General features: G+C 39.7%; 1 protein-coding gene across 1 annotated transcript in view; it reads right to left on the reverse strand.

Annotated features, from left to right (window-relative positions):
• LOC105302811 (cystatin-13-like) overlaps positions 1–9789 on the reverse strand; it is a 13854-nt gene extending 4065 nt beyond the window's left edge. Inside the window, exons 1-2 of the mRNA XM_011376040.1 lie at positions 9562–9789; positions 5411–5524 (exon numbers count right to left, since the gene is read on the reverse strand). Coding sequence (XP_011374342.1) covers positions 5411–5524; positions 9562–9789 — 342 coding nt within the window. The remainder of the gene's footprint in view (positions 1–5410; positions 5525–9561) is intronic.
• Between the last annotated feature and the right edge of the window lie 18188 nt (positions 9790–27977).

Below are 27977 nucleotides of genomic sequence, written 5' to 3' on the forward strand. Positions count from 1 at the left end.
TATACACCATGATCCAGTGGGCTTCATCCCAGGGGCACAGGGATGGTTCAACATACGCAAATCAATTAACGTGATACAGCACATAAACAAATTAAAAAATAAGAATTATGTGATCATATCAATAGATGCAGAAAAAGCCTTCGACAAGATACAGCATACATCTATGATCAAAACACTTCACAATAGAAGTGTCCTACAACAGACTATTGGATGAAGAAGTTGTGGTACATATATGCAATGAAATATTACTCAGCCATAAGAAGGGAAGAAATACTGCCATTTGCAACAACGTGGATGGAACTTGAGATAATTATGCTAAGCAAATTAAGCCAGCCAGAAAAAGTTGAAACCCACATGATATCACTTATATGTGGGATATAATCCTAAAAGCAACAAACAAACAGGACAAACAAACAGAGACTCATGGTCATGGAAAATAAACTAGTGGTTACCAGAGGGTGGGGGAGGAGAGAGGAGAGGAAGGAGGGAGATATATGGGGTAAAAGGAGTCATATATGTGGTGACAGAAGGAAATGTAACTATGGGCAGTGAACACACAATGCAATATATATATATATATATGCCTTACTGTTGAATCGTATACTTGACACTTACTGGATTTCATTTTCCAGTGTCACCATAATTTACAAAAAAATTAAATTAAATTAAATTTTTTTAATTAAATTAAAAAATAAACATGTTTCCATTTTCTGGTGTGAGCATTTGGCTTCAGGGGGCTAAGAAGTGTTCTGAGCCAGCCATGCCCACAGAGGCCCTAGAGCTGTTGACCTGGAATCTTATGGCAGATGAACCAGCCTCACTGACCAGGATAGACTCCTGCCAGTTTACTTCCCTGTGATCTGAAGCCATCATGGACTTGGCTGTGTTAGCTCTAGGAGAGCAAGGGCCGGAGCTCAAAAACTGGCTATTCTCAGAAATCCTCACCTCCTGATCTGGTCCTCATCCAGCCACCCCCAACTTCCTTGCAGTTTATGGAGACCCCATGCTGTATGGGAAGTCCAGTGGGTCCTTCCCAGGGGAGGCAGCACAAGAAGAATAGCACAAGGTCCTGCATGTCATAAGGAGAGGGGCCAAAGTATGGACAGAGACCACCAAGAAAGCCTGCAGTCAAGGAACTGAAAGGAGTCATGGCACTCATCCCAAGGCCTGCAGAATGAGCAGGACTTCGGGCTCATGGTATGGGGGTGAATTCTCTTGTGTCCCTCCTCTCTCTCCTAAAAATGTTATTCAATTAGAATAAAAGATAAAGCAAGTATATCTCCATTACATCAATGGAAACATGAATGACAGCATCAAGTAGAATTGAAGTTGTATAAAATACAAAGACTAAGGGATCAATTTGAGGGAGAAAAGAGGACCAAGCTACCAGCAAATCAGACAGGCCACTGAAGGACTGAGGCCAGGCTGGAGGTGCATCCAGGCCAGACGGTCATTCAGGATGGACTGAGTTGGTTTGTGGCAGTGCTGGGGAGGGAAGAGAGTGGGCTTATCAGAGAGTTAACTAACTGCTTAACTTCCGGATCAGTCAAGGTAAACAATCGTGCAACAGAGGAATTGAAAACTTCATTATCAAGATCAATCCTAGAGGACATTTTAGCAATGTATATTAAAAACTTTTAAAAGGTGAAAAAATATTGAATAAGTAATTCAACTTGTGGGGATTTTGCCTATAAGGAAACAATAATCAGATATATATACAAATAGAAATAAAGAAGAATATTCATTAAAACACTGTTCATAATAGCTAAAAATTAGAAAAACTTAATTTTCAGAAATTAACTAAATAATATGTGGAAACATTAAGTAAAAACAAATAGTTTCATTATATGATGCTTTCAAGTAATTTTAGAGTTTTAGAAATCCTTAGAGTTTATTATTAAATGAAAATCTAGATTATAAAACGGTATACAGTATGGTTTTCAACTACGCAAAAATGCAAACATAATATAAAATATAGAAAAAATAGAATGCATAACAATATATTGACAGTGGTAAACTTTACATAACAGTATTTATAGTTGGTTTTAAACAACAATACTTTTGAAAATTCCAAATTTTCTGCATTAAATAAATCAGGCCAATAACTATTTAAAATAACATAAAGTTTTAAAATTTATTTTTTAAGGTGCCTAGATGTTTACTTTTTTCTCCTCTGTAAACCTCAATAAGTAATTAAAGGAAACAGGTAAGCTAAAATCTTTAGGAGCTCTATGAAACAGGAAAGGATCCCATGCAAAAGCAAAGACAAGGAGGAATCTTGCATGATCAGTGGATGCGAGCAAGGTGATGGAAGTCTGTTGATTGACACGTACTTAATATATGGAATGAGAGCACAAGAGGAAACCAAGAAAGTGAACTACCTCCAAACCCCATAAAATTTAAAGTCATTCTTGACTTTCCTCCTCTCATACTCCATGTTCAATACTTCAGCAAATTCTGACCAAGCCTTTCACAGACATCCAGAACAGAGAGCCTCCACCATCTTAATCAACATCATCTCTCATCTGGTCTATTGTAATAGACTCTTACTGATCTCATTGTTTCTACTCCTGCCCTTAGGCTGGACTCACTCCATTTGTTCTTCCAGGTCTACACTCCTCTTGTCTTTACTCAACATGTCTTAAAAAACTGACAACCTCTATGGGCTGCGCCAATGGGTGTCCTTGCCCCCTGACCTCTATGGTCTGTGCAGTGGGCATTCTTTGGTTTCCAGTTGGGTTTAGCCAAGGGGGATAGAGGCAGGAAAGTGAGAGGCATGAGGAGAATGAGCTGAGGGTTTACAGTGTGTTGGCTGTATTTCTCCACCTGAGGCCATGGCTCCTAACAGAAGACTCCTGATTGCTCTAGAGAAAAGGATATTAAAATTCCAGTCCTAAAAGTGAAAATCTGGATGTTCACTAGGAATATTAAAACATCTCAATCTTACTAGAAATCAAGGAGATATACAAAGTTAAATGATGAAATAATATTTCACATACATCAGACTGGAAAAATTTAAGACTCATAACACCAAGTGTTGGCAAAGCTGAGGAGAAATGAACAATAGCACACACCACTGATGGAAAATATGCTGATCAACCACTTTGGAGAGTAAAATTGAAGTTATGCATCATATGTGGCCCACCACACTAAAGTTGAAGTTTCGTGTACTCCACAATATGGAAGTCCCACTCCCAAAAACATCCTTGGGGAGAGTCAACATGCACCATGACTTTCACTGTAGCATTGTTAAGATTTTAAAACAACCAAAAGTGTCCAAAATAAGGAAATGGTTAAATATAATGTAATATAGTCATATAAGAGCTCAATATACGGTAATAAAAACTATTTTTAGCCTATTTCTATATATATCAACTGGCCCAAAAAGTCCTTTGGCATAAATAAATAAATAATAGCAGAATACCAATATGAATAAATCTCAAAACATATTGTTGAGTGAAAATTAAAAACAAAACAAGAGAAATTTTCAAAATTTATGCACATTTTGAAAACCACACAAAACTCTATAGATATAGATAAAATCTTTTTTAAATGGATAGGAACTCTACTTACAATTTTAGGAGGATGGTTATACACTTTTCTTAGTACCTACCAGAATTTTTGAAATGTTATTAACTTGAAAACAATTTCTAATGATTTATGACCAGTGTCCATTCTCTAGATGTAGCCATTCGCTTGCATTTTAGTGTCCTACTGTGGTGCCTACTATTCATTAGAATATGAAGTATTTTTTGTTTGAACATGTCTGGGTAATTTTCGGCAATCTCTAATCTGACATTATCAATGCTTAGCCATGTCTTGTGCCAGCCTTAGGTATATATTAAATAGGTGAAAAATAGACAGGCGCAGATAGGAGAGAGAGAGAGAGAGAGAGAGAGAGAGAGAGAGAGAGAGAGAGAATCTGCAACATCATTTATGAAAGAGAAAAATTGGAAAGAACTGCTATGAAAAGATCACCAAGACAAATTTAAAAAGGTGAAAAGAGAAGTTACATCAAAATACACATAATATATCAGCAGTTGTTAAAACAGGAAGAAGAAAGACTGTATCCATTTATACAAATTTGTAGTAAGATTATCTTGAAGATATCTACACAGTTGATCCCAGTAGTTACTCCTAGGAAAGGGACAGCAGAATTGGGGGATCCTCAAGGGTGCCCAGAGGTGCATGCCATTACCTCTATCACATATTTTTATGAGAATATATTTTTAGAAAATATTTATGTTTACTTAAAAAAATTAAATTTAAATCCAAAATGTCTCTGTTAAGCCAATATGATAAGGGTAAGGAAATTTCTTACTGAGGCTGAGAGACGAACTGACCCATTTGTGACAGTGCCCATCTGGACATGTGTCCTGGTAACACCCAGCCCAAGGTGGGATTGCTCCTCATCTGTGGCATGAAGAAATAGAAGACTGAACATATAAGATTATAGTGGGCATGAGGAGTCACTGGGGTAGGAGTCTTGAGACTGTCCCCAAACTTTCAGGTCTTCCATACAGCAGCTGGACTACAGGAATCAGCCAAGGAAAGTTCCTTCTGACATTACCAGCTGCAAAACAATCACAAGCCTGAAGAGTTAGTCACACTATGCTCTCTACTGGGTAAGTACTCTCCAGTAGGTGGTACCTGGGGCAGATGGTCCACCAAGATATTAACCATCAATTCCTCTCCTGCAAGTATATTCATGATATCTTGCCCATTGAGAGAGGAGTCTATGCTCTCCTCTTGAATTTGGGCTGATCTTGTGACCTGCTTTGACCAAAAGAATGTGGTAAGAGGGACATTCTGGGAACTTCCAAGTTAAGGCTTGAGGAGAACTGTTAGCATCTTCTGCTTCCTCCTCCTAGAAATGTAACTTTCTTGGTACCACCATGTTGTGAGGAAGACCAAATGTAGGATGATCAATTTGTCTCAATTTTTTCAGGATTTCATTTAGTTTAGCACTGACAGTCCCACATCCTAGGAAATTTTTTTGTCCTGAATAAATCAGAGTAACTGGTCACCGTGCCAGTTTGCCCTGAGCAGAGTGAGACAGATGGTAGCCAGCCTCCTAATGTTTCAGCTGTCCCAGGTGAGGCACCAGACATGAAAGCAGAGCAATTATCTGGAACATTCCTGCCCCAGCACACACCACAAGGGACAGATTGAAGAATACTTAGAAATAATGACTTGGTGTTGCTTTAAGCTGCTAAGTGTGTGTGGTAGGGCAGCGGAGGAGGTCACAAATTGATTATAAAAACAGTGATCTATGTCTAGAACCTGGCCATACTCAGTCCCGAATATAATCAGAATGTGGTTTAAAAAGGGAACTCGGTTCTATCAGTTTACTCTGCTTAGAACACAAACTTAACCATGGCCATCACTTCTCCCTGTCTCAGCCACATACCTTTTGCATTTTCGGATTCTTTTGTAATAAGCAGTTTTCATTCTCTCCTGAAATTTTCTTGCACATTGTTCGGGCAATTTTGACTTCAAGAAAGTAGTCCAAACTATCTGTGACCTGTCAATGAGTAATATAAAAATCAAATATCATAAAAGCATTCATAGTCAACTCTGATAAATAAATGTCATTGACTGCTTAGGGTTAATGACCTTCTCTCTTAAAGTTTCCTTGCCAGAAGTTTTGGAGTAATTGGAGAAGTGGTTCTTACTTCGATATCTCTCTCTGTCTCTGTTTCTCTATCTGTTCCTCATGGCATTTAATTTTAAAGTAATGACAACTGTCCCCAAGATAAAGCAAGAAAACTATTATCCATAGAAATTTTTCTGGGAAAGCTAATGGTTTGCTTATTGGAGCTTGGAAAGTAAATAGCAGAGGCTATAGCACCTTCATATTTAGTCAATAGATACTAAGTGAAGAAAAGACATCCCTGAACTGAAATCTGCTTAGAGTATATTGCTTCTCTCTAAAGATTTCCATGCTTTGGTAATTTTACCAATACAGACCTTATTTCATGTGCTACACTCTCCAAAATCCCTGACTTCCAGGGTATCCTCCTCACCTGTGCAGAGCCCACTATCACCTTTCTATTCAGGACTGCCTTGTGGGGACACGGAGCCTCACAATGGCAAATGTAGACTTTTATTATTAAAAAGTTAAGAAGAAAACAAATTTTACAAGACTTAGGGGAGAGAATATATGAAAGAGAATGGCTAAGTTAAACACAATAACTGCCCCCTGGGGAAAAAAAAGAGATAATTCAGAAAATATAGTAAACATTTTTAGAAATTCTAGGTAAGTTGCCTGGGCATTGAACAAAATGAGTGTGGTAGGCAGAATTCTAAATGTGATTTCATGACTACCTTGAAGTTTCTCAGTTATGCCTGTTAGTGCATAGAAAATGTCTGGAAGGACAGAGCAAACCTGCTTATGGTAGTGCTCTCAGGAATGATGAATCAGGTTGGAAATGCAATAAATAATGTTCACTTTCATTTTAACTAGACAACTTCCAAACATATGTACTCCGAGAACTTTTTTAAAACTGGATATCAAGTTTCTCAACCTCAGCATCATTGACATTCGGGACTGGATCACTCTCTGTGGGGGGCTTCCTGTGCACTGTAATGTGTTTAGCAGCATCCCTGGCCTCCACTCACAAGATGTAAGTAGCTGGCCCTCAAGTTGTGATGACCAGGTATTGCTAAAACTCCCCTGCCAAGCAAAATCCATGACAAGCTGAAAACTACTGCTTTATATTTGAGGGATATGTCCTTAAATTCCACATACAAGTGAAATCATATAGTGTTTATCTTTCTCTGTCTGACTTAAATATCTTCTAAGTCCATCAAAACAATATCTTTTTTCATCCCCTTCCTTTTCATATGTAGGGGTCTTGTTTTCTTATCCTTTCAGCCACTCTATCTTTTGGTTGGAGCATTAATTCTTTTCCATTTGAGGTACTTGTTGATAGGGATGTAGTTGTTACCATTCTTTATTCCTGTTTTTGATATATGGGTTTTCTTCTTAAAGAAGTCCCATCAACATTTCCTGTAATTCTGGCTTGCTCGTGATAAATTTCTTTAGCTTATTTTTGTCTGGGAAGCTCTTTTTCTGTCCTTCTACTCTAAATGATAGTTTTGCTGGATAAATTATTCTTGGTTATAGATCCTGTGTCTTTATCCTGTCAAATATTTTTTGTCAAGCCCTTCTGCCTGCATAGTATTTTTTGAGAAATCAGCTGCCAGACTTATGGGTGTTCCCTTATAAGTAACTATCTGTTTTTCTCTTGCTGCTTTTAATATTCTTTCTTTGTATTTAACCTTTGACATTTTAATTACGATGTGTCTTGGTGTGAGCCTCTTTGGATCCCTGATTTTTGGAATTCTCTGAGCTTCCTGGGATTTCTTTCCCCAGATTAGAGAAGTTTTCCATTATTATTTCTTCAAACATCTGTTCAACATCTTGATTTTCTTCAGTTACACCGATCAGATGGATATGTGGATCCTTAATAGTGTCCCATATTCTCCTTAAATTATTTTTATAGTCTTAGCATGTTATCTCTTGCTGTTCTGATTGTGTCCTTGGCTTTCCCGTCCTCTAGATAAGGCTTTTGATCCTCTTCTTTACTTATTTCGTTTATTCCTTTGTTTATTCCATTTAATATACTTCTCATCTCAAATAATGTGTTCTTCATTTCAGACTGGTTCCCTTTTATAATTTCCATTTCCATTTTTATGTTTTTTATCTCTTTGTTGAAGTTCTCTACACTTCCCAAAAATTAATTGAGCATCTTTATTACCAGTGTTTTGAACTCTGCATCTGTTAGATTACTTGGCTGCATTATATCTGGATCTCTGTTCTGTCCTCTCATATGGCTTCTGCTTCTTTGTCTTCCCATTTTGGCTGTCTTTCTGTGTCTCTTTCTATGTACTAAACAAAGCTCCTGTCTCCCGGTCTTATTAGTCCAGGTTTGGGAAGTAGGCATCCAGTGGCACAGTCCTGAGAGGGGTTCAGCTTCAGGCCAAATTTAGCCCTAGTCTCTATCCCTCCGATGTCACCTGTTAAGATTCAGCAAGCAATCCACAGATGTTGTGCTTATAGTTGTCTCAAAAGGCCACACTAGAAACTGAGGCCAGCTGCCTCCAGTGTGAGTCTAGGCGCTGCTCAGCAAGGAGCACCTGATTCATTGAGGATGTGGCTTGGGTGGGGCCCTGAATTGGGGTAGGGGGGCTTTCAGAGAATCCTCTGGGAAGAGTGACCTCTGTTATCCTGTTTGATGATATCATAGCTATGGTGGTGCTGTGTCCAGCGCACTGGTAGGAGGAAGGGCTCTACGGTGAACAATGGTTACTGCTGGTACTTCTGTACCAAGCGAGTCTCCCCTAAGCCCTCACTCCAACAATCTGTAAGTCCCAGGTGCCCCCTGCGTGCAGCCAGATTGGCACTAGTGCTCAGAGTGAGCAGGTCCGTCATCACGAAAATACGCTCGCAGACACGGTCCTTTTAAGAGGCTTCTGCCACTTCCAATGCTGCAGCCTCCATCTATCTCACTCAGCTGCTCAAGACCAGGCAGCTCCACATCCTCATCCCATCTTACCTTCTGCTGTTGCAGAGTGATTTCTTGGATTTCTTGAATTTCTCCCTAGTTGTATGGCTTATTCATCCCAGCTGATTTTTCCTTGCTGCTGCTCCTTGCTTCTGTCACAATTTTGATTTGGTCGCCAGAGGGATGAACAGAGCCTCTAACATTTATGCCACCTTTTTTCTCCTGCCATGACATTGATATTTTTAAGTGGACTTAATGGAATGCTCCATGATAGGAATTTGTCAAATTTTCCTCATGACTACATTCAGGGTATGCCTTTTGAGCAAGAATAACATAAACAGGTTATGTTGTGTCCTTTCAGTGACATCACATCAGGGGCACATGATGTCAATCTGTCCAAGTGTTGGTGCATTTGGTGAGCAAGGCATTCACCAGAGAGTGTATCTTTCCCCATTATAACTAATTAAGTAATCTATGCAGAAATTTGTTCCCAGAACTCTCTCAACCAATGATTATAGAATTCATTAATGATCTTTGCCTGAATTAATTATTACCATGGTGTTTGCAAAAGGTGATTTTCTAGTTACATAGTCTTTTATATCTATGGTAGGCATTTTTCTATAAAGAAGAGCCTTTCCTTCTCTGCCTTGGTGCCCTTTTCCAGTAAAAGCTAAACTTGTAGTTTTTGTTTCTGTTTTTTGTTGTCAACTGTGTAATAATTCCTCCCTGTCATTACTCATTTTGATGCTATTAGTCCAAATTTTCCCAAACTTGGCCTCTTCAAGAGCCCTTCTGGGCTTTTTCCTATGCTTTATGATGTAACTATATCAATTTTAAATAATTTTAATGGGTGTTTTATATTTCATTTGAGAATAAAGAATAAAGTACAATTAATTTTTCTCAAAAAAATAAACTAAAATAAAACTAATATGTTTGGGCTAAAAGCATGTCTGAGTTACTTTCCAATCCCTGGTCTCAGTAGCCATTTATGGATAACAGCCCCATCACAACCACAGACATGTAGAGAAACAAGGAGCAAATGCTCACTGACCTGCTCCTGGGACTTTAGAACTTTCACCACCTTGAAGATGTACTTGTCTTTGCTGATCTTGTTATACTCTTTCATGGAGAACCACAGTGCCTGTTGCACATAAACATAGGTTTCCGGGATGTCTTGGAATTTTCTCACCACCTTTGGTGAGCCCCAGGCATGGACACCTTTGGACACGAGGACAACAGCAGCCACTAGGAGCAGCAGGCTTGGGCAGAATCTGGCCATGGCACCTCAGCCAAGGGAGCACAGACTGAATTCCTCCCCTGCTTCCTGGGCTGTGGTTGGGGTGGACTAGGCTGGTCCTAATGCCTCTGCTCCCCAGCTCCTCCTGGCACTGCTATGGGTGAAAAGGAGAGAACTGTTAACTTTGTTGTGGGTTTCTCTTTCTCCTTCCCCAAAGAGAAGCCACGTGAGAAATCTGCAGTCACAATTTAGCCTATTTTGGCATCTTAGCTGTTTCCTTTCTGGAAGGATGCATATCTCCATGTACTCATACATGAGAGCACACGTGCACATGTGCGCGCTTGCGCGTGCGCGCACGCACACACACACACACACACAACACACACACACGCAACCTTTTCTTTCCTGCAAGATGACCTTTGTTGCCCTGTCTACAAGATCCCTGTGTATCCAGTGAAGGTGCCTATCTGTATCAGGTCTGTGCGCACAAACGGGCACAAGGACCTGCACCAGACACACTGCCACAGGGAGAACGTGGGTCTCAAAACTCTTCTTATTTGTTTCCTTTCCAGAGACATATATAAAAGTCTTCATACAGGCCTCAAAACTGCTCCCTGCATCTCCCCTCTTTCTAGTCAGGCTCATTAGTAATCACACTGGGATGTATTTATTATTAGTGAGTCTTGCCAGGCCCTGTAATAAGAACAGCACATGTTTTATTTCATTTAATCATTGCCATTCCCATGGGACCTTTTATACTAAGGAAAATGTAACTCAAAAAGAAGTCAAGCCTTGACTTGGCCTCTTGACTGAGTGGGAGCTTTACCTTGCTGCCTGCCCTGACTCAATCCTGACTCAAACCTGACACACATGTGTGTGCAGATCACAGTTTCTAATGTGCATTTGCTTTTGAGGAGATTCTACTATAGAAGATAAATCAGGATGTAGTTCATAAGACAGGCAAAACAGCTAAGATTTGTTAAGTGTAGACGATGACTAAGACTGACAGACAGGCAGAATCCAGTTGTGTACATTACAGAGCAGTGGTAAGTACTGCATGCCTAAGTTGAACACAGAAGGTGATCCTGATATCCAACAGACACTAAATGCACAAGAAATTCGCACATTTGGCTGCCCACTGGTGATGCCATTCTGGCCCCATGTGTTCTCTCCCAGAAAATTTAAACCAAATCTCAGGCTGTGCAGGAGGTCACCCAGCATGGCCAGCTATGCCAGGCAGACTTGACCTTTTGGATCACATTGCTCAAACCTCCACCGTGGCTCTCGTAACCCCCATCAGTAGGAGACTGATACAGCAGAGAACATGGTTAGCCCATGGTCCACCTCTGCCCCACTTGCCCTGTGTATTAAGCATGTTAACCTGCTCCTTCTCACTGCCTTGCTTCTTGCTCAGTAGTTTACATTGATACACACGTGATTCGAGCAGCAAACTTCGGCCTGTGGGCCTTTCTGTTTTGTGATCTCTGGAATAAGTTACACTGTTGGAAGCCACTCAGCACAACTATACTTTAGACCCACCTCAGAACCAAGCTCTTCACCGAGTTCCTCCTTGCTGAGCCTTAAGCTGGCTGTCCTGGACCACAGGTAGTATCTTTCTCCTTCCTGAGAACTTGAGCGCTGACCAGCTCTTACCTCATGGGCCACGCTCTGTCCCCAGCATGCTCACTTCATGCCCTGTACCTGATCAACGTGTCAGTGGGGCCTGAGATCAGGGCTGCCTCTGCCCTCTCTGGCAGTACTCCTGGCCAAGTGGTCACACCTATGGCCCTTTTGTGAGGTAAGCCCAGCCTTTCTTATGACACTCAAGTGAGTGACATCTCTGACAAGAGTCTCTCAGTCCTCAGTTCACAGGCTCACCAAGAACCACCAATGTGTGCCCCTAGTGCAGAAGTCTTCACTCTCGTTCAGTGCCTCTTGACTTTCTAAATTTCTGAGTTTTGGACTAAACCAGTTGGTAGGGAAAGCACCTCCATGACCATTTTTTTTAGGGTCCTGTTATGTTTCTTCATGATCTTAGAGGTAGGAATTGGTACCAAAAAGCCAGGCTCAGGGAATTTGGGACTGAGAGGCCCTGGGAGGAGAGGTCCTTGGTGGTGCCTAAGCCAAGGAGCTGGGGGCCTACAGCTGGCAGGAGCTGCCATTAGGGACATCAAGTAGAGGCCTTCAGCTGGCATCAGCCACACAGGCATATTATATAGCTCTGTGGGTGAACAACTGAGCAGATCCTACTGTCCTATTAGCCATGTCTTCACCATCTTTAACCTTGTCCCAGGTAAGCATCCTTGATTCTGCTTACCTCTTCTTTGCTAGAACCTTTTCTCATTTGTGAGTCTCAAGTCCCAAGCCAGGCTCCACTGAGGAGCAGTATTTAAGGCCTGGCTTGGTGATAGTAAGCAAGTGCCCAAGAACTCAGGGGTTTGAAAATAATATTCCTCTTTCCAGGATAAAACACTGATTGATACAAAGAGGCTCATACTTGAGATATGTAAGAAAATTCCAAACGTGAAGTCAGATTCTCAGGCCTGTAAGACCTGAGAGTCAACTGGCTAAAATTTCAAATGTTTGAGACAAAACTATGCGCTCAAACTGAGGCACCCTTTCTAAACATTAAACACAGAAGCCAAAATGAAAAAGAATAATAAATTTGCCCGCTCTCTCTCTCTCTCTCTCTCTCTCTCTTCTCTCTCATAGACACACACACATACACACACACACACACACACACACACACACACACACACACACACCCCACAAAGTCAAGAAATGAATGGGAACGCAGAACACAGAATAAGTTATCTGGAAGGTATCTGGCAAGAGGCTAAATTTTTTTCAAAGGAAAATGATTTTTAATATCCAAAAGGGAAAAGACAATTTCTTCAATTGTCTTGGCTCAAAGTGAGCCAAGAATTTGAGCAAATAATATACCTGAAAGGACTCTATTTCCCTTTTTGGCCACACATCAGTTGTTTGGCCTGTAGTGAGGCCCCTCTCCAAGGGCCTCTTTATCTACCTCCTACCTGGCATCTTGTCGAGGGGAAGTTGCACAACACAGAACAGAGAGATACCACATCCTTCCCTGTGTATCCCACAGGTCCAGACAGGAACCCACACATTTGTGACCCCATATCCTTCTCCTGAGGATAGTAGTCCTGGTAAAAGTAAAAGGGGCTGAGTGTGGGCCCACAGGTCTGAAGGGGAAACCATCAGAACTGACTCCTGGACACATCCTCAGACCTCCATTGAGGAAGAGAGAGAGCCCTCTGTCATCTTGGCAAGGCCCACTGCTCTCCTTCAACACTCTCCCCACCAAGCATGCTCTATCTACTTTTGGGTCTTCAGCAACCACAGATACTAATTTTTCCAGATGCACTGACACATAAGAAGCACTTCATTTTGCTCATGACTGGGAATCAGGATTTCAGGAAGTGACAGCGACGTGCTTCTCAAATCAGGGTGTCTCATGGGGTGGGATCAGAGAGTAGCTGGGACAAGACTGGGCTCATTATTCATGGGTGGAGTGGTTTTTTAAACAACTTTATTAAAATATAAATCTCATAACATACATTTCAACCATTTGAGTGTATAATTCAATGGCTTTTAGTATTTTCACAAAGTTTTACATCCAAAACAACAATCAACTTTAGAATGTTTTCATTACCCCAAAAAGACACCCCACGCTCTTTAGCTATCATCCCCCTTCCTGTCTCCCCATCCCTTCTAGCCCTAGGCAACCACTAATCTACTTTCTTTCTCTATAGATTTACCTACTCTGGACATGTCATATAAATGGAATCATACTATATATTATCTTTTTAGTGTCTGGTTTCTTTCACTTAGCATATTTTCAAGGTTCATCCATGTTCTAGCATGTATTGACAAGTAATATTCCATTGTGTGTATAATATATTTCATTTATCCATTCATCAACTGGTGACATTTGTGTTGTTTCCACTTTTTAGCTATTATATGTAATACTGCTGTGAACACTTATGTTCAAGCTTTTGTGTAGACAGGTGTTTTTATTTATCTTGAGCATATACCTAAAGTGGAATAATTGGGTTACATGGTAATTCTATGTTTAACTTTTTGAGGAATTACTAAATGGTTTTCCAAAATGGACACAACTATTTTACATTCCCATCAGCAGTGTGTGTGTTCCAATTTCTCTACCTCTTTGACAACACTGCCTATTATGTCTTTTTTGATGACAGCCATCCTAGTGGGTGTGAAGTGAGATAAGTGGTAAAATTTTGGCAAATGTGACAAAGAAAAATTGAATATCCATAATATCAAAGGGCTGTTACAAATTATTTTTTAATAAAGAGACAAAAATACAGTAGGAAACTGGATGAAAGTTATAAACATGAACACACATCACAGAAAAAAATTACAAATGTCTCTAATACACATGTGAAAATATGCTTAATTCCTCAACAATAAAAATTCTAATTAACCCAACAATGAAATGCTACTATTATCTTACACATTGGGGAAAAAAATTAAACACAATGACAATGCCTATTTGATAAGGCTCTTTCATTAGCTTTGGCAGAGTGGGAATGGAACAGTCTTTGTTCATAGTGGTTTAGCAACCTGTTAAATATTTAAAAGTTACATATTCCTTAACACAATGTTCCACATCTAAGATTGTATCCCACAGAAACATTTGCCTATGTGAACAAAATTGCCTGAAGAAATATTTACTGCAACACAGTTTCTAATAGTAAAAAACAAAAAGGAAAATTAGCCCAAATGTGTATCAAAATAGACTATTAAATAAAATATGTAATATCTATGAAATGAGATTTTAAAAATCAACCAAAATATGAACATGTGCTGCCATGGAAAACTATCTGCTCTATATAAATGCTATAAGAAAGTGTAAAACACTAAGCAGAGAAAGATCTGGATTTCTTAAGAAAAGATAATGATTCGTTAAGCTCAAATAAAAGAAAATCTGGAGTTTTTGAACCATTCACAGGCTGTGCCTGAGATTACACAACAATGTCATTTTCTAAGTTAATTATTTAAGTTAATTATTTCTGCAATGCTCTATCTCTTAGTAAATAGAATTATTTTTATTAAACTTTCAAAGTTCCATAGTAAAAATCAAATGTAAAGAAGACCTTAAGATGATGAAAAACAAGTGCCTATCCCCACCCTTTTCCTCTTGGTTCCATTCTTCAAGACTCATGGAAGATATCATGAGCCTTTGATATAAAAGATGAGGATTTAGTTCACATGTTAGCTCTTTATCCTCCCTCTTCTCTCTGTTTTGAGGGATGGGTGAGTGGATGGATGGATGGATGGATGGATCGATGGATGGATGGATGGATGGATGGATGGATAGGTAGGTAAGTAGGTAGGTGTGTAGGTATGTAGGTAGGTAGATAGATGATAGATAGTTAGATAGATATTTTACGAATTATTTTTATAAGTTTTACAAATATAAGTAAACATCTATTTCTTATTCATTAACTCCTAGGAGTTCATTTTGAACTGTAGGAAAAGAATGTTGGCAGCCCTGCCTTTTCTATCACCACCTTTATCCTCATGCCCCACTATCTGTTACCCATATTCTCATTTGTTCCTCCTCTCACAATCATACTTCGCCCAATGGATGACCCAAAAAGTTGAAAATAAAAAAAAATAAAACATAAAACATAATTGCTTAAACATGAAGGTCTATATAACTGGCATTGTGAGATTTCTAACTTTAAGAAGTATAATTGTCTGTATGATGGCAGATTATGAACTAAAGTATCTCAATAGTGGTGGAGGCTGGGTGCTCAGTTAAAAGGCTATTAGAATAGTGCAATTGTGAGAAGGTGACTGAGCTGGGCCACAAGCAAAACAGAGGGGAAAGTAAGTTATGCCCAATGCTATGAGCTGATTGAGCTAACCAAGCCTGGAGAAGGAGTCAATAGTCAAAGGTGACCACAGATAATAAGTGGTTTAATCAGCAAATAGTAGTCATATGTGCTAAAGTGGGGAATGGAGTAAAAACCAGTTTGCGTAGGAAATGTGAAGAGTTGAATTTGGGGCAAAAGGAGTGTCAGCTACCTGAAAGACACAACTGTCTCAGGTAGTGTTCACCTTACCCCCTTTGCCAGTCAATTTCTAACACACTACCCCATATTTATATGCTATTGGCATTCATGAATACTGGAAATAGTCTTATTTATTTGATCATTGGTCTATTATCTGCCCCTACCTTGCTCCCCATCATATAAACGGGACCTTTCCACCTGTGATGGCTAAATAATGTCCCATAACTGATTTAGTCTAGCTCCTATTCTGAATACATGTGTCATTTTCATCATTTGCTATTATTATCAGCAGCATGATAATTCCATGCATACCTCTTTTCATATACCCAATTTCTTGCTTAAATGTGATTTTTTTTTTGAAAAATAACAGTCAGCATGCATACAAATGTTACAAGCTGCATCTCCCCCTGTCCTGTAAAAGAATTTATTGTGGATGTCTGGGGTGGGAGTGACAGAGAGAGACAGAGAGAGACAGAGAGAGACAGAGAAGAGAGAGACAGAGAAGAGAGAGAGAGAGAGAGAGAGAGAGAGAGAGAGAGAGAGAGAGAGAGAGAGAGAGAGAGAGAGAATATGAGCATTGTGTATAACTCAGTAAACTCCCCAAACCAGGAAGCAAAGATTCTGTACATGGACTTACTGATTGGCATGTACCTTGTCCCATATGAAGGTCAGTGGAGAGGTCATAGAGTGGTAGAAAAGAGAATGAAAGAAGAGAGAAAAAGAGAAAGAGAGAGGAAAAATGCAGGCCAAATGGGGAGAAAGTAGAAACAAAAGGCCAGCTTTGAGGCAGGGTGAGGTGTCCAGTGAAGCCCATGAGCTCTCACAGGTGAAAACAGAGGACAAAGGACTGACACATCTCCTATATATTCCAAGGCTTTGGATGTTCCTTGTCCCCTAGCTGAAGTGCAGGAAGCTGGGCTTTGCTCTTCCTCCTCCACCTCCTCTTCCCCTAAGCCCATAGTTAATTCTCAATCTGGCTGGAGCATCCTGAGATAGGTCTTCATCCTGCAAACCGCCCTGGGATCATGGCAGGCTCACCTGGGTGCTTCCTCTACTAGCCTTCCTGGTGAGAGAGCATGGGCTCTCATGCACTGTGACAGGTGCCTGCAAAGACACTCACTGTCATTGGGAAGGCATTGGTGCCACCTGTCCAATTTTGCTCTATTTTGAGGCATATATATAGTTTGGGGTGCATTTGGGTTCAGAATTATTACATCTTCAGAACTAATCACCGCTTATGGCATTAAGTAGTGTCCTTATGTAGATTTCAAGAAATAGTTTATGAGTCATACTGTGTGGCCAGCCCTGGTGGTCAGGCTGGGCTCTGCAATATGGAAGGTGGCAAGCACACCTGCTCAGGTACTTCATATGGGTCCAGTGACTGGGTGCACTTTTCACCATACTCTCTTGGATTCTCCAGATGAATAATCAAATAAAAAGAAATTGGTTTTTCTCCTCTTTTATACAGTGTATACCAGTTCTTCCATTTTTTTGACTCATTGCATTTTTCAAAACATTCCAGACCAGTATCCTTTCTAGTTTCTGAGACTGATTTTCATCTACCTAGTCACATATACTATTTCTTGTTCATTTTGTTTTACAGTTATAAACATTATTATTGCTGTATGTTGGGTCCTTAACAAATGTGAAATTACCCATCATAGAGTGGGAGGATTTAATCCATTCACACTTTTCTGAGCACTGAGCCACACGTTTTTAATCTGTACAGAGCTAATTATTCTCTTTCCTTTTAATCGTGAATTTAATTATAAGTTCTCCATGGTAGTTATTTTCCATTAGTTTTATATATCAATAAATATAACTTATGAGAATCTTGAAATGGGAGATCATCTTGGATTATTCAGGCAAGTCCATTGTAAACTCAAAGGTCTTTGAGGGAAAAAGGGAGGCAAGAGGTGAGTGAGAGAGATTGATTTGAGGAAGTTATTTTGCTGAATTTGAAGATGTGAAAAGGTCCAGAGCAGGATTGTAGGTGGCCTCTAGAAATAGAAAAGACAAAGAAATGGATTTTCCCCTAAAGCCTCCAGAAGGAGTACAGCCCTACCAATCAATTTTAGACTTCTGACCTCAAGAACTATATGATAATAAATAAGAGTTCTTTTAAGCCAAAAAGAAAGAAATATAACTTTTCATATGCTCTCTGTTTTACCACTATTTTGTCAATCACTCTATCCTCTATCCAAACAACAAAAATTTAGAAAGGTTTTACTTATTCTGCTCACCTATTATTCTAAGCAAATCTTACAGGTTTTGTGGAAATCATTATTACTTTTTATAAGTAATTTGAATTTTCAACACTTTAGTGGTGATTATATTGATTTAAACATAACTGGTGCTGGCCCCTTTAATAGCTGCTGCATCTGGTTTGAACTGAGTATTTTCTTGTATATTTAGGAGACCGTAATGTCTTCTTATTTAACTGTGTCTTTTAAACTGTTATTTCTCAAAATGGAGACTTTTTCTAGCTGGGGAGTTCCCTCAGTGCTAAACAATACAGGACTGAGCAGTGGAGAGTCGAATGATGCATAAAATGAAGTAGTCTTTCTTCCCTTTTGGTATGGTTACTGTCCGGTTTTTCATTCTGCTGAAGTTTCTTAAGTGGACTCCGAGCTCTCCCAGAGCTTTTTTTGTTATGATAGCCGTTTTACTGTTGATATTTGTGGGAGGATGGTTGCAGGGTCTCCTGCTGCCATCTTGGAGACATCGCTCTGTAATTTTTCTTTTTCTTTTTCTTTTTTTTTTTTCCAGCAGAAAAGAAAAGGCTTTATTAAAAGGGAAAGTACACTTTCAGATGTGGAAGCGGGTATGAGCAAGAGAAGCGTGGCTTAAAAGTGTAATTTTTTTTTTTTTTTGATAGCAGAATATGATGTGCCAGGTAAAACGAACTGTGGTAAATAGGCCTTTAGTGATATGGTGGTGAAGTATGGGACAGGGGAAGTTTTCTATGGTCTTGTGATTAGGTTTCAGTCTTCCATTGAGCCTGTGCCTCTGGACTGTGAACTTCACAAGTGTTTCTGGTTTTTGCCCCCTTCCCTCCTTAGGTAGGACAGGGTGGCTACAGACAGAGTTGGGTATTTCCCTTCCCCAGGTCAGTTAGGCTCTGATTATACCCCAGTATGTTAGGCTCTGGTTAACTATCTACCCTTGAAGACAGGCTTCGTCAAGAAGAACAGAATGCTCTGGCATATTTTAAAATGGTTTTTTTCCCCTCCTCCTGTGGAAATCTGGCTGACACTGCTAGTGGTAAATTTCACAATATTGTGCCCTGCCCTCCATGACTAGGCCCTCTGGAGTTTTTAACTCAGAGTTGTCTGAAATTCATCAATTAAAGTTCAGGTTTTTCCACCCAGGCTCTGGTTCCTACACTGATTTCTGCTAGTCCCTGTTCTGGTAAACTGAAACTCTGTTTCTTCTCTGGGTTCTTCAATTTTGAGAACAGCAGTTAGCCCTGTAGCTTCCCATCTCTATGAGTCCATGAAGAATTGTTGATTTGCTAGTCTATTCAATTTTTTGCTTGTTAGAATGGAGTGGTAACTTCCAAAGTTCCCAGGATTTTTTTTTAACTTTTTAAAATTAAACTTTTTATTTTGAGATAACTCTAAATTCATATGCTCTGGAAGAAATAATGCACAGATTCTGTTTATGCTTTACCCAGTTTTTTCCGTTGGTAACATCTTGCAAAACTATAGTCTGATATCACATTCAGAATATTGACAGTGGTGAAATCAAAATACAGAACTTTCCCTCCCACCACAAGAATCCCTCCTGTTGCCCTTTAGAGCCACTTTTTCATGCTTTCACCCTCTCCTGAATCCCTGGAAATCACTGACCTGTTCTCCATTTCTATAATTTGTCATTTTGATGCAGAACAGGGTAAATTTCCCCTCCAGGGAAGAGACCAAGCCCTGCACTCAGAGAAAAAGAGAGTCCTTTGAAGGAGAGTGTAGAAAGAATTCAACACACATGCTTAAGTTAGAGTCAAAAGGAAAGTTTATTTAAAAAGGGGTAACACTCCACAGACAGAATGTGGTCTCCTCTCAGAGGCAGAGAGTGAAAGGGACCCAGAGTGTTCAGGGAATTGTTTATATATCATTCTTTAGTTCCTGTGAGTTATAGTTTAAAGACTTTGTTTACCCATTTCCTTTGATATGGACATACAGTGAGGAAGGGGAAGGGGAACAGTGAGTAGTGTGAAAGGCCTGCTGGCAGTTCTCAGCCCTTAATCCATAGGTTCCCCCATGGTTTTAGCCACAGGGAATGAACAATTTTATTTGTATAGAGCAGCCACTTACATACTGTTTCTCCTTCCACAGGTGTGGGGAAGTGAATTGTTAGCAATCCCAGTAGAAATCTTCCTTTGTTCTGATGGTATCCTCCTGGCCTGGTTGCTGAGCTGATCAGCATATTGCAGTCTCTGAATGCAACTTGATTTAATATTTTAATTATCTTGCTTCCTCTCTACAGTAATTTTAAGAATGTTATATAAATGCATATATACATTATATAACCTTTCAGGGGTGGCTTTTTTCTCTGATCAAAATTCTCTGGGAATTCCTCCATGCAGTTTCCTGCATCAATAGTTCACTTCTTTTTATTGTTCGATAGTATTCATGGTATGGATGTATACCACTAGTTGAGAAATGTCTAAATTTTTTTCCAGTTTTTAACTATTATTAGTGAAGCTGCCATAAACATTCATATTCAGTTCTTTGTAGATATAAGTCTTCACTTTCTGGGATTAATGCCAGGAGTGAAATTGTTGGGTCATATAGTAATTGCATATCTTGTTTTTAAAGAAATTGCCAAACTCTTTTTCAGAGTGGCTCTGTAGTTTTTCCTTCCCACAAGCAATGTTTGGATGACCCAGTTTTTCAGCCTCTTCACCAGCATTTGATGGTGTCACGATTTTTTTCCCAGCTAATCTGATAAGTACGTAGTAATGTCTTATTGTGGTTTTAATCACAATTTTCCTAATGTCTAATGATGTTGAATATCTTTGCATGTTCTTATTTGCCATCTATACATCCTTTTTGGTGAAATATCTCTTCATAACTTTTATCTGTTTTCTAATTAGATTATTTATTGTTCAGTTTGAGAGTCCTCTATCTATTCTAGATATGTCAGACATGTGGTTCACAAACATTTCCTCTCACTCTATAGCTTTTTTTTTGTCCTCTTATGACCGAGTCTTTTGCAGATTAAAACTTTTTTTAATTTTAATTTAATCCACTTTATCAACTTTTTTCTGTTATGAATTAGGCCTTGAGGTCACCTCTAAGAACTAACTCTAGATCTCAAAGCTTTTCTACTATGTGTTCATTCTAACAGTTTTACTACTATATGTTTTACACATAAGTCTGTGATCATTTTGAGTTAGCCTTTGTAGAAAATGTGAAACTTAGGTTAATGTTAATTTTTCTGCCTATACATGTCCAATTGCTTCACCACCATTTGTTGAAAAGGCTCTCCTTCTTCCATTGAATTGCTTTTATACCTTTGTTGAAAATCAGTTGGCCATGTATGTGTGGGTTTATTTCCAGTTTCTCTGTTCTGTTCCATTGATCTGTGTGTCTATCCCTACATCAATACTACACAGCCTTGATTGCTGTAGCTATATGATAAGTCTTGGACCAGGATAGTCTAATTCTTCTCACTTTAGTCTCCTTCTTTAAAATAACTTTACTTATTCTAATTCCTTTGTCTTTCTATGTACATTTTAGAATAATCTTGTATAAATCTACAAACATTTTGCTGTGATTTTGATAGGAACTGTTAAATCTGGGAAAAATTGACATCTTTGCTATCTCTAGTCTCCCAATCTATGAACATATCTTTCCATTTATTAGTATCTACTTTTATTTCTTTCATCAACTTGTATAATTTTCAACATACAAATTCTGTCCATGTTTTGTTAGTTTTACAGAATTGCATTTTTTGAGAAATTGTTGATGGTATTGTATTTTTAACATCACTATTCATGTTTATTGCTAAGTATTTAGAAATACAATTGCTGTATTTATATATTTGTCTTGTATTCTGCAACTTTGCTAAACTCACTTAGTTTAGGAATTTTTTTGTAGATGCCTTGGGATTTTTTTTTTACATAGAAAATGATATCTGTAAATAGGAGTAGCTTTATTCATCCTTACAAATCTGTATGCTCTTTTATTTCCTTTTCTTACCTTTCTGCACTGGCTAGAACTTCCAGAAGTATCTTGAATAAGAGTGGTGAGACTGAATGTCCTTGCTTTGTTCTTGATTTTTAGGGGAAGGGATAACATTCAATCTTTCACCATTAAGCATACTATTAGATGCACATTTTGTTTTGTTTTGTTTTGTTTTGTAGATGTTCTAGATCAAGTAAAGAAAGTTCTTTATCATGTTTTTCTGCGTCTACCATAAATGAGTGTTGAATTTTGCCAAATCTATTTTGCATCAGTTGATATCATGTAATTTTTCTTCTTTATCCTATTAATATGGTGAATTGCATTGATTGATTTTAAAATATTTAATCAGCCTTGCATCACTAGAATAAACCCCACATGACAATGGTATATTATTTATATATATTGCTAAATTCTATTTGTTAATATTTTATCTATATTCATGAGAGATAGTGTAGTTTTATTCTTTTGTACTATCTTTGTCTGGTTTTGTTATCAAAGTAATACTAGCTTACAATGAATTGGAAATATTTCCTCCTCTTCTATATTCTGGAAGAGATTATAAATTTTTGGTAAAATTCTGCAGTGAAACCATCTGAGCCTGGAGAGGATTTTTTGAATTATAAGTTCAATTCCATAATAGTTAAAGGGTTATGCAAGTTATCTATTTCGTATTGATTTAGTAGTGGTGTTTGTATATTTTGAGGAATTAGTTTATTTCATCTAAATTGTCAAATGTGTGAAAGTAGTTCATGGTACAGTTGACCCTCGAACAACACGAGTTTGAACTGCATGGGTACAGTGATACATGAATATTTTTCAATCAACAACTTGAAAATAACTCACAGACAAACTGCATAAACTAAAATAGATGATATAAAGGCATGGTATTGATAAATACAGTACAATACTGCCAATGTATTCCTCTTTTTCATGATTTTCTTAATAATATTTTCTCTAACTTACTTTATTATAAGAATATAGTATATATACATATAGCATACACAATGTGTTTAATCGGCTTTATGTAATTGGTAAGGCTTCCAGTTAACAGTAGATTTTTAGTTTTTAAGTTTTGGGGAGTCAAAAGTTATATGCAGATTTTTGACTGTGCAAGGGGTCAGTGCCCCTAAATCCTTTAAGCACTGCCTCTGAGTCTCACTCAAGGGGTGGCTGAATTTGGAAACTTCCTGCAGAAATTACTCTTATTTTATCACAAATCTTTTTTATGAGGAGGGAGTGTAGAGGTCTGATCCCCAGGACTTTTAAGTAATTCTCTGATCTGCAACTTAGGTCAGGGCCTTCTCTTGCAGGTAAAGTTTGCTGCAACACTCAGCAAATTGAAGCTAGTTTCACCACTTGTCAGGTTTCCCATGTTGACAATGGGCACAGTCCCACAGTCCTGCTCTTTTTCCACTGGCAAGATGAAGCTGAGTGAGTGATTGCAGAAGGGGCTTCTAATGAGCTTCCTTGTGTGTGCATTGTGAGGCCAGGTATAGGCCCTGAGTTCTAAGCAAGGAGGGACAGACAAGTTTCTGGAAGAAGAGCAAGCTGAACACCTGCACATGTGTACATCTTGGGGTGTGCCCCTCTGTGTCAGACAGCTCCAGGAGCATGTCTGCAGTGTGCAAGGTGGGGGTGGTTGGGGCAAGGGACGAGGTTACTACCATCCCACAATCTGAGAGTGGCCTACAGATTCATACTCCTGTTCAAGTGGATGGGAGGATGCATGCTGCAGACATGACCTTGTGTCTAGATAAAAGCTGGAGAGCTCCCAAGCTCAAATCCTCCTTATCATACAGTTCAAGAACCTTCTGTTTTTTGGGCAAGAGTGTTGCAGTCTGTTTTGTCCCTGGCCTACTTCAAAGTTGCAACAATCAAACTCTGTGTCAGCTCAGAAATAAAAGTGACTTCAGAACTAACATTTTTAAGCTCCTTGGTGGGATAAGGACTACAGTGAGCAAATGAGAGGAGGCAGCAGAGGCAAAGACTCAGATCTTGCCACTTCTACTATCTGTCTCCAAGGCCACTGTCCTAGCCTGACTCTACTAGTGATTCACAAATGTAAACGTTCTAACAGGTCCATAGCTGAGACAGAGAACAGTCACCCTTCCCCATGTGAAGTGCATTGAAACTGACCCAGCACTTCTACTTCCAACTCCTGCTCTGATTGTCAGCAACTACCACTGATATAGGCAAGCATGTTGTTCTCCCAAATGAAAGATGAGTTGACTGAGGGCTGAATTATATGGTGAAGGCCTTAAAACTAGAAAATGGCAGAGTTGGGACAAGAATTCCTGTCTTCTTCTAAGCTGGCTGTGGCTGTACCCCTGTGCTTGCAGGTGTCAGCAGCCTGAGGCTCAGAGATGCTGGTGTCCATGAGGTGACTGCAGCTTCTAACCTCACTTCCCATGGCCCAGCCAAAACTCTGAGACTCATTTTCCTTCTTGTGCTCAAACATAGTCAAGCCTGAGAAGGAAAGCTATTAACTGGGACTGGTCAACAGGTAGCCAGGAACTACCTGCCTGCAAAGATGATAAAACATTATCGGGGAGAGAACGTTTCTCTACCCACCCACCACCTTCCACCACTGAGCCTGGCCTCACAGTCAAAGGCAGCAACCCAGACCATGCAGCTTCTTTGTTCATGGCTCCATTGCCCCATGTCCCTCTGTCCTCTGTTTCCTGTGGCATCCTAGGGTTCTCATCCTTCCAAGGTCCAGGCTGGGCCTCTGGGAATGCCGCCAAAAAGTCAAGAGGCTGTCAGTCCCTGGGCAGTGGCACCGACAGAAGGCAAGAACAATGGTTTTTGTGAAAAGTCTCTGTCATGGGTTCCAGACTCTGAATGGGGATGCTTCCTGTGTGGCTAGAGCAGAGGAGGGCCTCATGGTGAGAGAGGAGGGCCTCATGGTGAGAGAATAAAATGGCTCTGGGCAGGGGTGGGAGCACAAAATGCACTGTCTGGTCCCTATCACCAGCAATGTCACACCAGGTCAGCAGAGGGGCCTGGTCAGAAAGTTGCCTCTCCTTCCCGATGATCTACACCAATTGATCTACAAGAAAGAACTGATTCCTTGGGAAAGAAGTGAAGAGCCTCTTATTGGCCCTAAATGAAGCTGATATCAGCCAGTTGACCCGGCCCCAGGATGTCCAGAATAAAGCTGGTGAACAGGGACAAAAAAAAATGGACTTTTGTCAATTCGCTTTGGTCCACAGAAAACAACTAATTTTGAAGGAGAAGAAAATGCACTAAATAAAAACAAAAATGGTATCAGTTATGCTCAAATGGCCTTTTAATTATTTGAGAAGAGGAGTTTTAGTTTTGTGACAATAACTGTGACAGTAGCACTTGTCACTGGCTGAGACAGAAGATGCTAGGGAGGGAGACCAGAAGTTGTTTCGAACATGCCATATTCAGTTGTCTGTCTCAGTCTAGGTCCTACCAGGACATTCCACAGGAGATTTGAGAAGAATTTATAGAAGTGCCATTTACCAAGGAAAACCAACATGGGAGGGCAAAGGACCCATGGTCAGCTGATGGTCCATGTTCCCATCCCTCAACCAGAAGAGGTATCCTCCATGCTATCTCAGCAATCCTGCTGGCATTCCTCCTAGCCACAGTCTTGGGCTTCTCGCTCTGTCCTTTCCCTCTTCCCCTGATGATTTCACCATCTCATGGAGTAGAGCCAAATCTTCACCTGCAGGTACTCCAGAAACGAGATGCTTTCTGTATTTCATTCACCTCATATAGTTCTTTAACTTTTTTTCCTATTGGATCTATCAACTTCTGACAAAGATATCTCAATCTTCCCATTCTATTTGTGATTTTTATCATTTCTATAGTATTTGGATTATGTGTCATTCAGTGCTATTTTATTTTATTTTTTTTATTTTTTGATATCTTAAAATAGGTTTTCTAGGAAAGGATTCTTCATCCCTCACCTAACACTCCGCCTTTACCTCTGTGGCCTCCCATGGCCCCAGTGATCCTATGTCCTAGATTGAGACAGACAGTGCTTGGGGTCTAGGGCTCACAGGTAGGGTTTCAATAGCACCTAGTGGAAGCTGTAGGTCCTATCTTGGTGGGGGGAGGGGGCTCTTCTCTTTTCTCTTCTACAAGGAAAGTGAGTGTGTGTGTGTGTGTGTGTGTGTGAGAGAGAGAGAGAGAGAGAGAGAGAGAGAGAGAGAGAGAGGGCTCCAGTAACATCTTAGCAAAAAGAACATGAAATTCAGCAATGGGAAAGTGAGGCTTACCTTTAATTTTATTTCATGTTTAGACAGAAATAAATGAAAGAGATTTGGAGAAACATGTTATAAGAGGATAAGGTTAAATGAAATAAAATTTTAATATAAGTTTAAATATACTTAAAAATAAACCCCTTCACATAAGCACATATACATGGCATGTCTCTGGGCCCATGTAAGAAACACCAGCAGGCAGTCACCCCCACCCCCAGCACGTCCAGGCTGGTCTCACACTATTTGATGCCTACCTGCTCTAGAATCTGATTCCTTGTGGTTCCCACTCAACTATCCACAAGGAAGGACAGTTCCAAGATGTTAATCCAAAAACACAATCTTTCCTAAGGCACTTAACACATACCTTACACTGTCCCACGAACAGCAAAAACCCACAGAGCTGTAAGCTAACCCAGGTCCCGCAAGCCCCTCAAAGGCTAGGTTGTGGGTCTCTTGCTCCTAGTGGGGCATTCCGTCAATGTGTCTAGGGCAGGGGGTAGGAGGTCAACTTTTGATGGAGCCCATCTGGCCCACGGGAAAGAATAGTTTTTAATCAAGATAAGTGTATTAGGTCCAAGTAATGTAAAAATCTGTTTCAGATCCAAATTCTGGTCCCTTAGTGTTGTGAGCAAGAAAAACGGCTACTGAATACCCTTGAATGCATTTGTTTCTTTCCACAATGCCATGTTTATTGTGTGGAACCATCCCAGATAAACGAATAATGTTAACACACAACACAGAGAGAGGGGAAGTACAGAGTCTTACAAAACGGAGCAAAGGGATAAAAGTCCTAGCATCTCCCAAGTGAGCTCTGTTGACTGGTGGTATGGAGAGCTGCATGTTTTCCCAAGTCAGTGGCTACGACAGGCCAGGTCGTCAGAGTCTTCGGCTCTCAGTGCACCCATCCGTGATGCTCTCAGGTTAGGCTTGAGAATCATCTGTCTAAGGCATGCAGCTTATATGGACATTACAAAGTGGGATCCTTATGCTTATCAGCTCCTACAGATGAGAGCTGACATCTGTGATTTTGAGTGGTCTGGTTATACCCTAAGGATGTTCCCATTATGTGCAAGTTGACATTACTTTCATGGGTTCATGGAAACCATTTTGTAAAGTCTAAAAAGTCCTTATTTCTTTATGCTCTATACACTTAGTTAGGAGAGAATCTTGAAAGAAGGAAGAAAGAATCAGAGAGGGCTGACGAGATGAGAGCAGAGACAGCCAGGGAAAAAGCAAGAGCTTTGCAAAGTGAATGACACTTGTCCCCTGCTACCCCAAGTGGCATGGTGTCCCTAACTATGAAACATCAGTTGGCTATATCAGAGGAACCAGAGACAAAAATAAATGGCCTTTGAGTTTCATAACTTTATCAGTCTGGTGCAGAAATACTAAAATCCCCACCACCCTTCAGGCCCTGTGGAAAAAAACCTAACTCTTGCACATTTAAAATACAGTTGACCTCTTGAATTGTACCCAATACCACATTTTAAAAAGATATATATCAATTTATTTTAATTGTGGTGAATGCATATAAAATTTACCAACTTAACCATTTTTAAGTGTACAATTTAGTAGTCTTAAGTATATTCACATTGTTGTACAACTAATCTCCAGAACTTCTTTATCTTTACATAAGAAGAAACACAAATTCCCCCAATTCCCAAAGACCCTACAAGGAAGAACTGCTATTTCTGCCAGGGTGTCTCCCAGTCCAAGTAACCTTTCCTCTCAGGACA

The sequence above is a fragment of the Pteropus vampyrus genome, unplaced genomic scaffold (genome assembly GCF_000151845.1).
Source record: "Pteropus vampyrus isolate Shadow unplaced genomic scaffold, Pvam_2.0 Scaffold285, whole genome shotgun sequence".
NCBI classification, from domain to species: domain Eukaryota; kingdom Metazoa; phylum Chordata; class Mammalia; order Chiroptera; family Pteropodidae; genus Pteropus; species Pteropus vampyrus.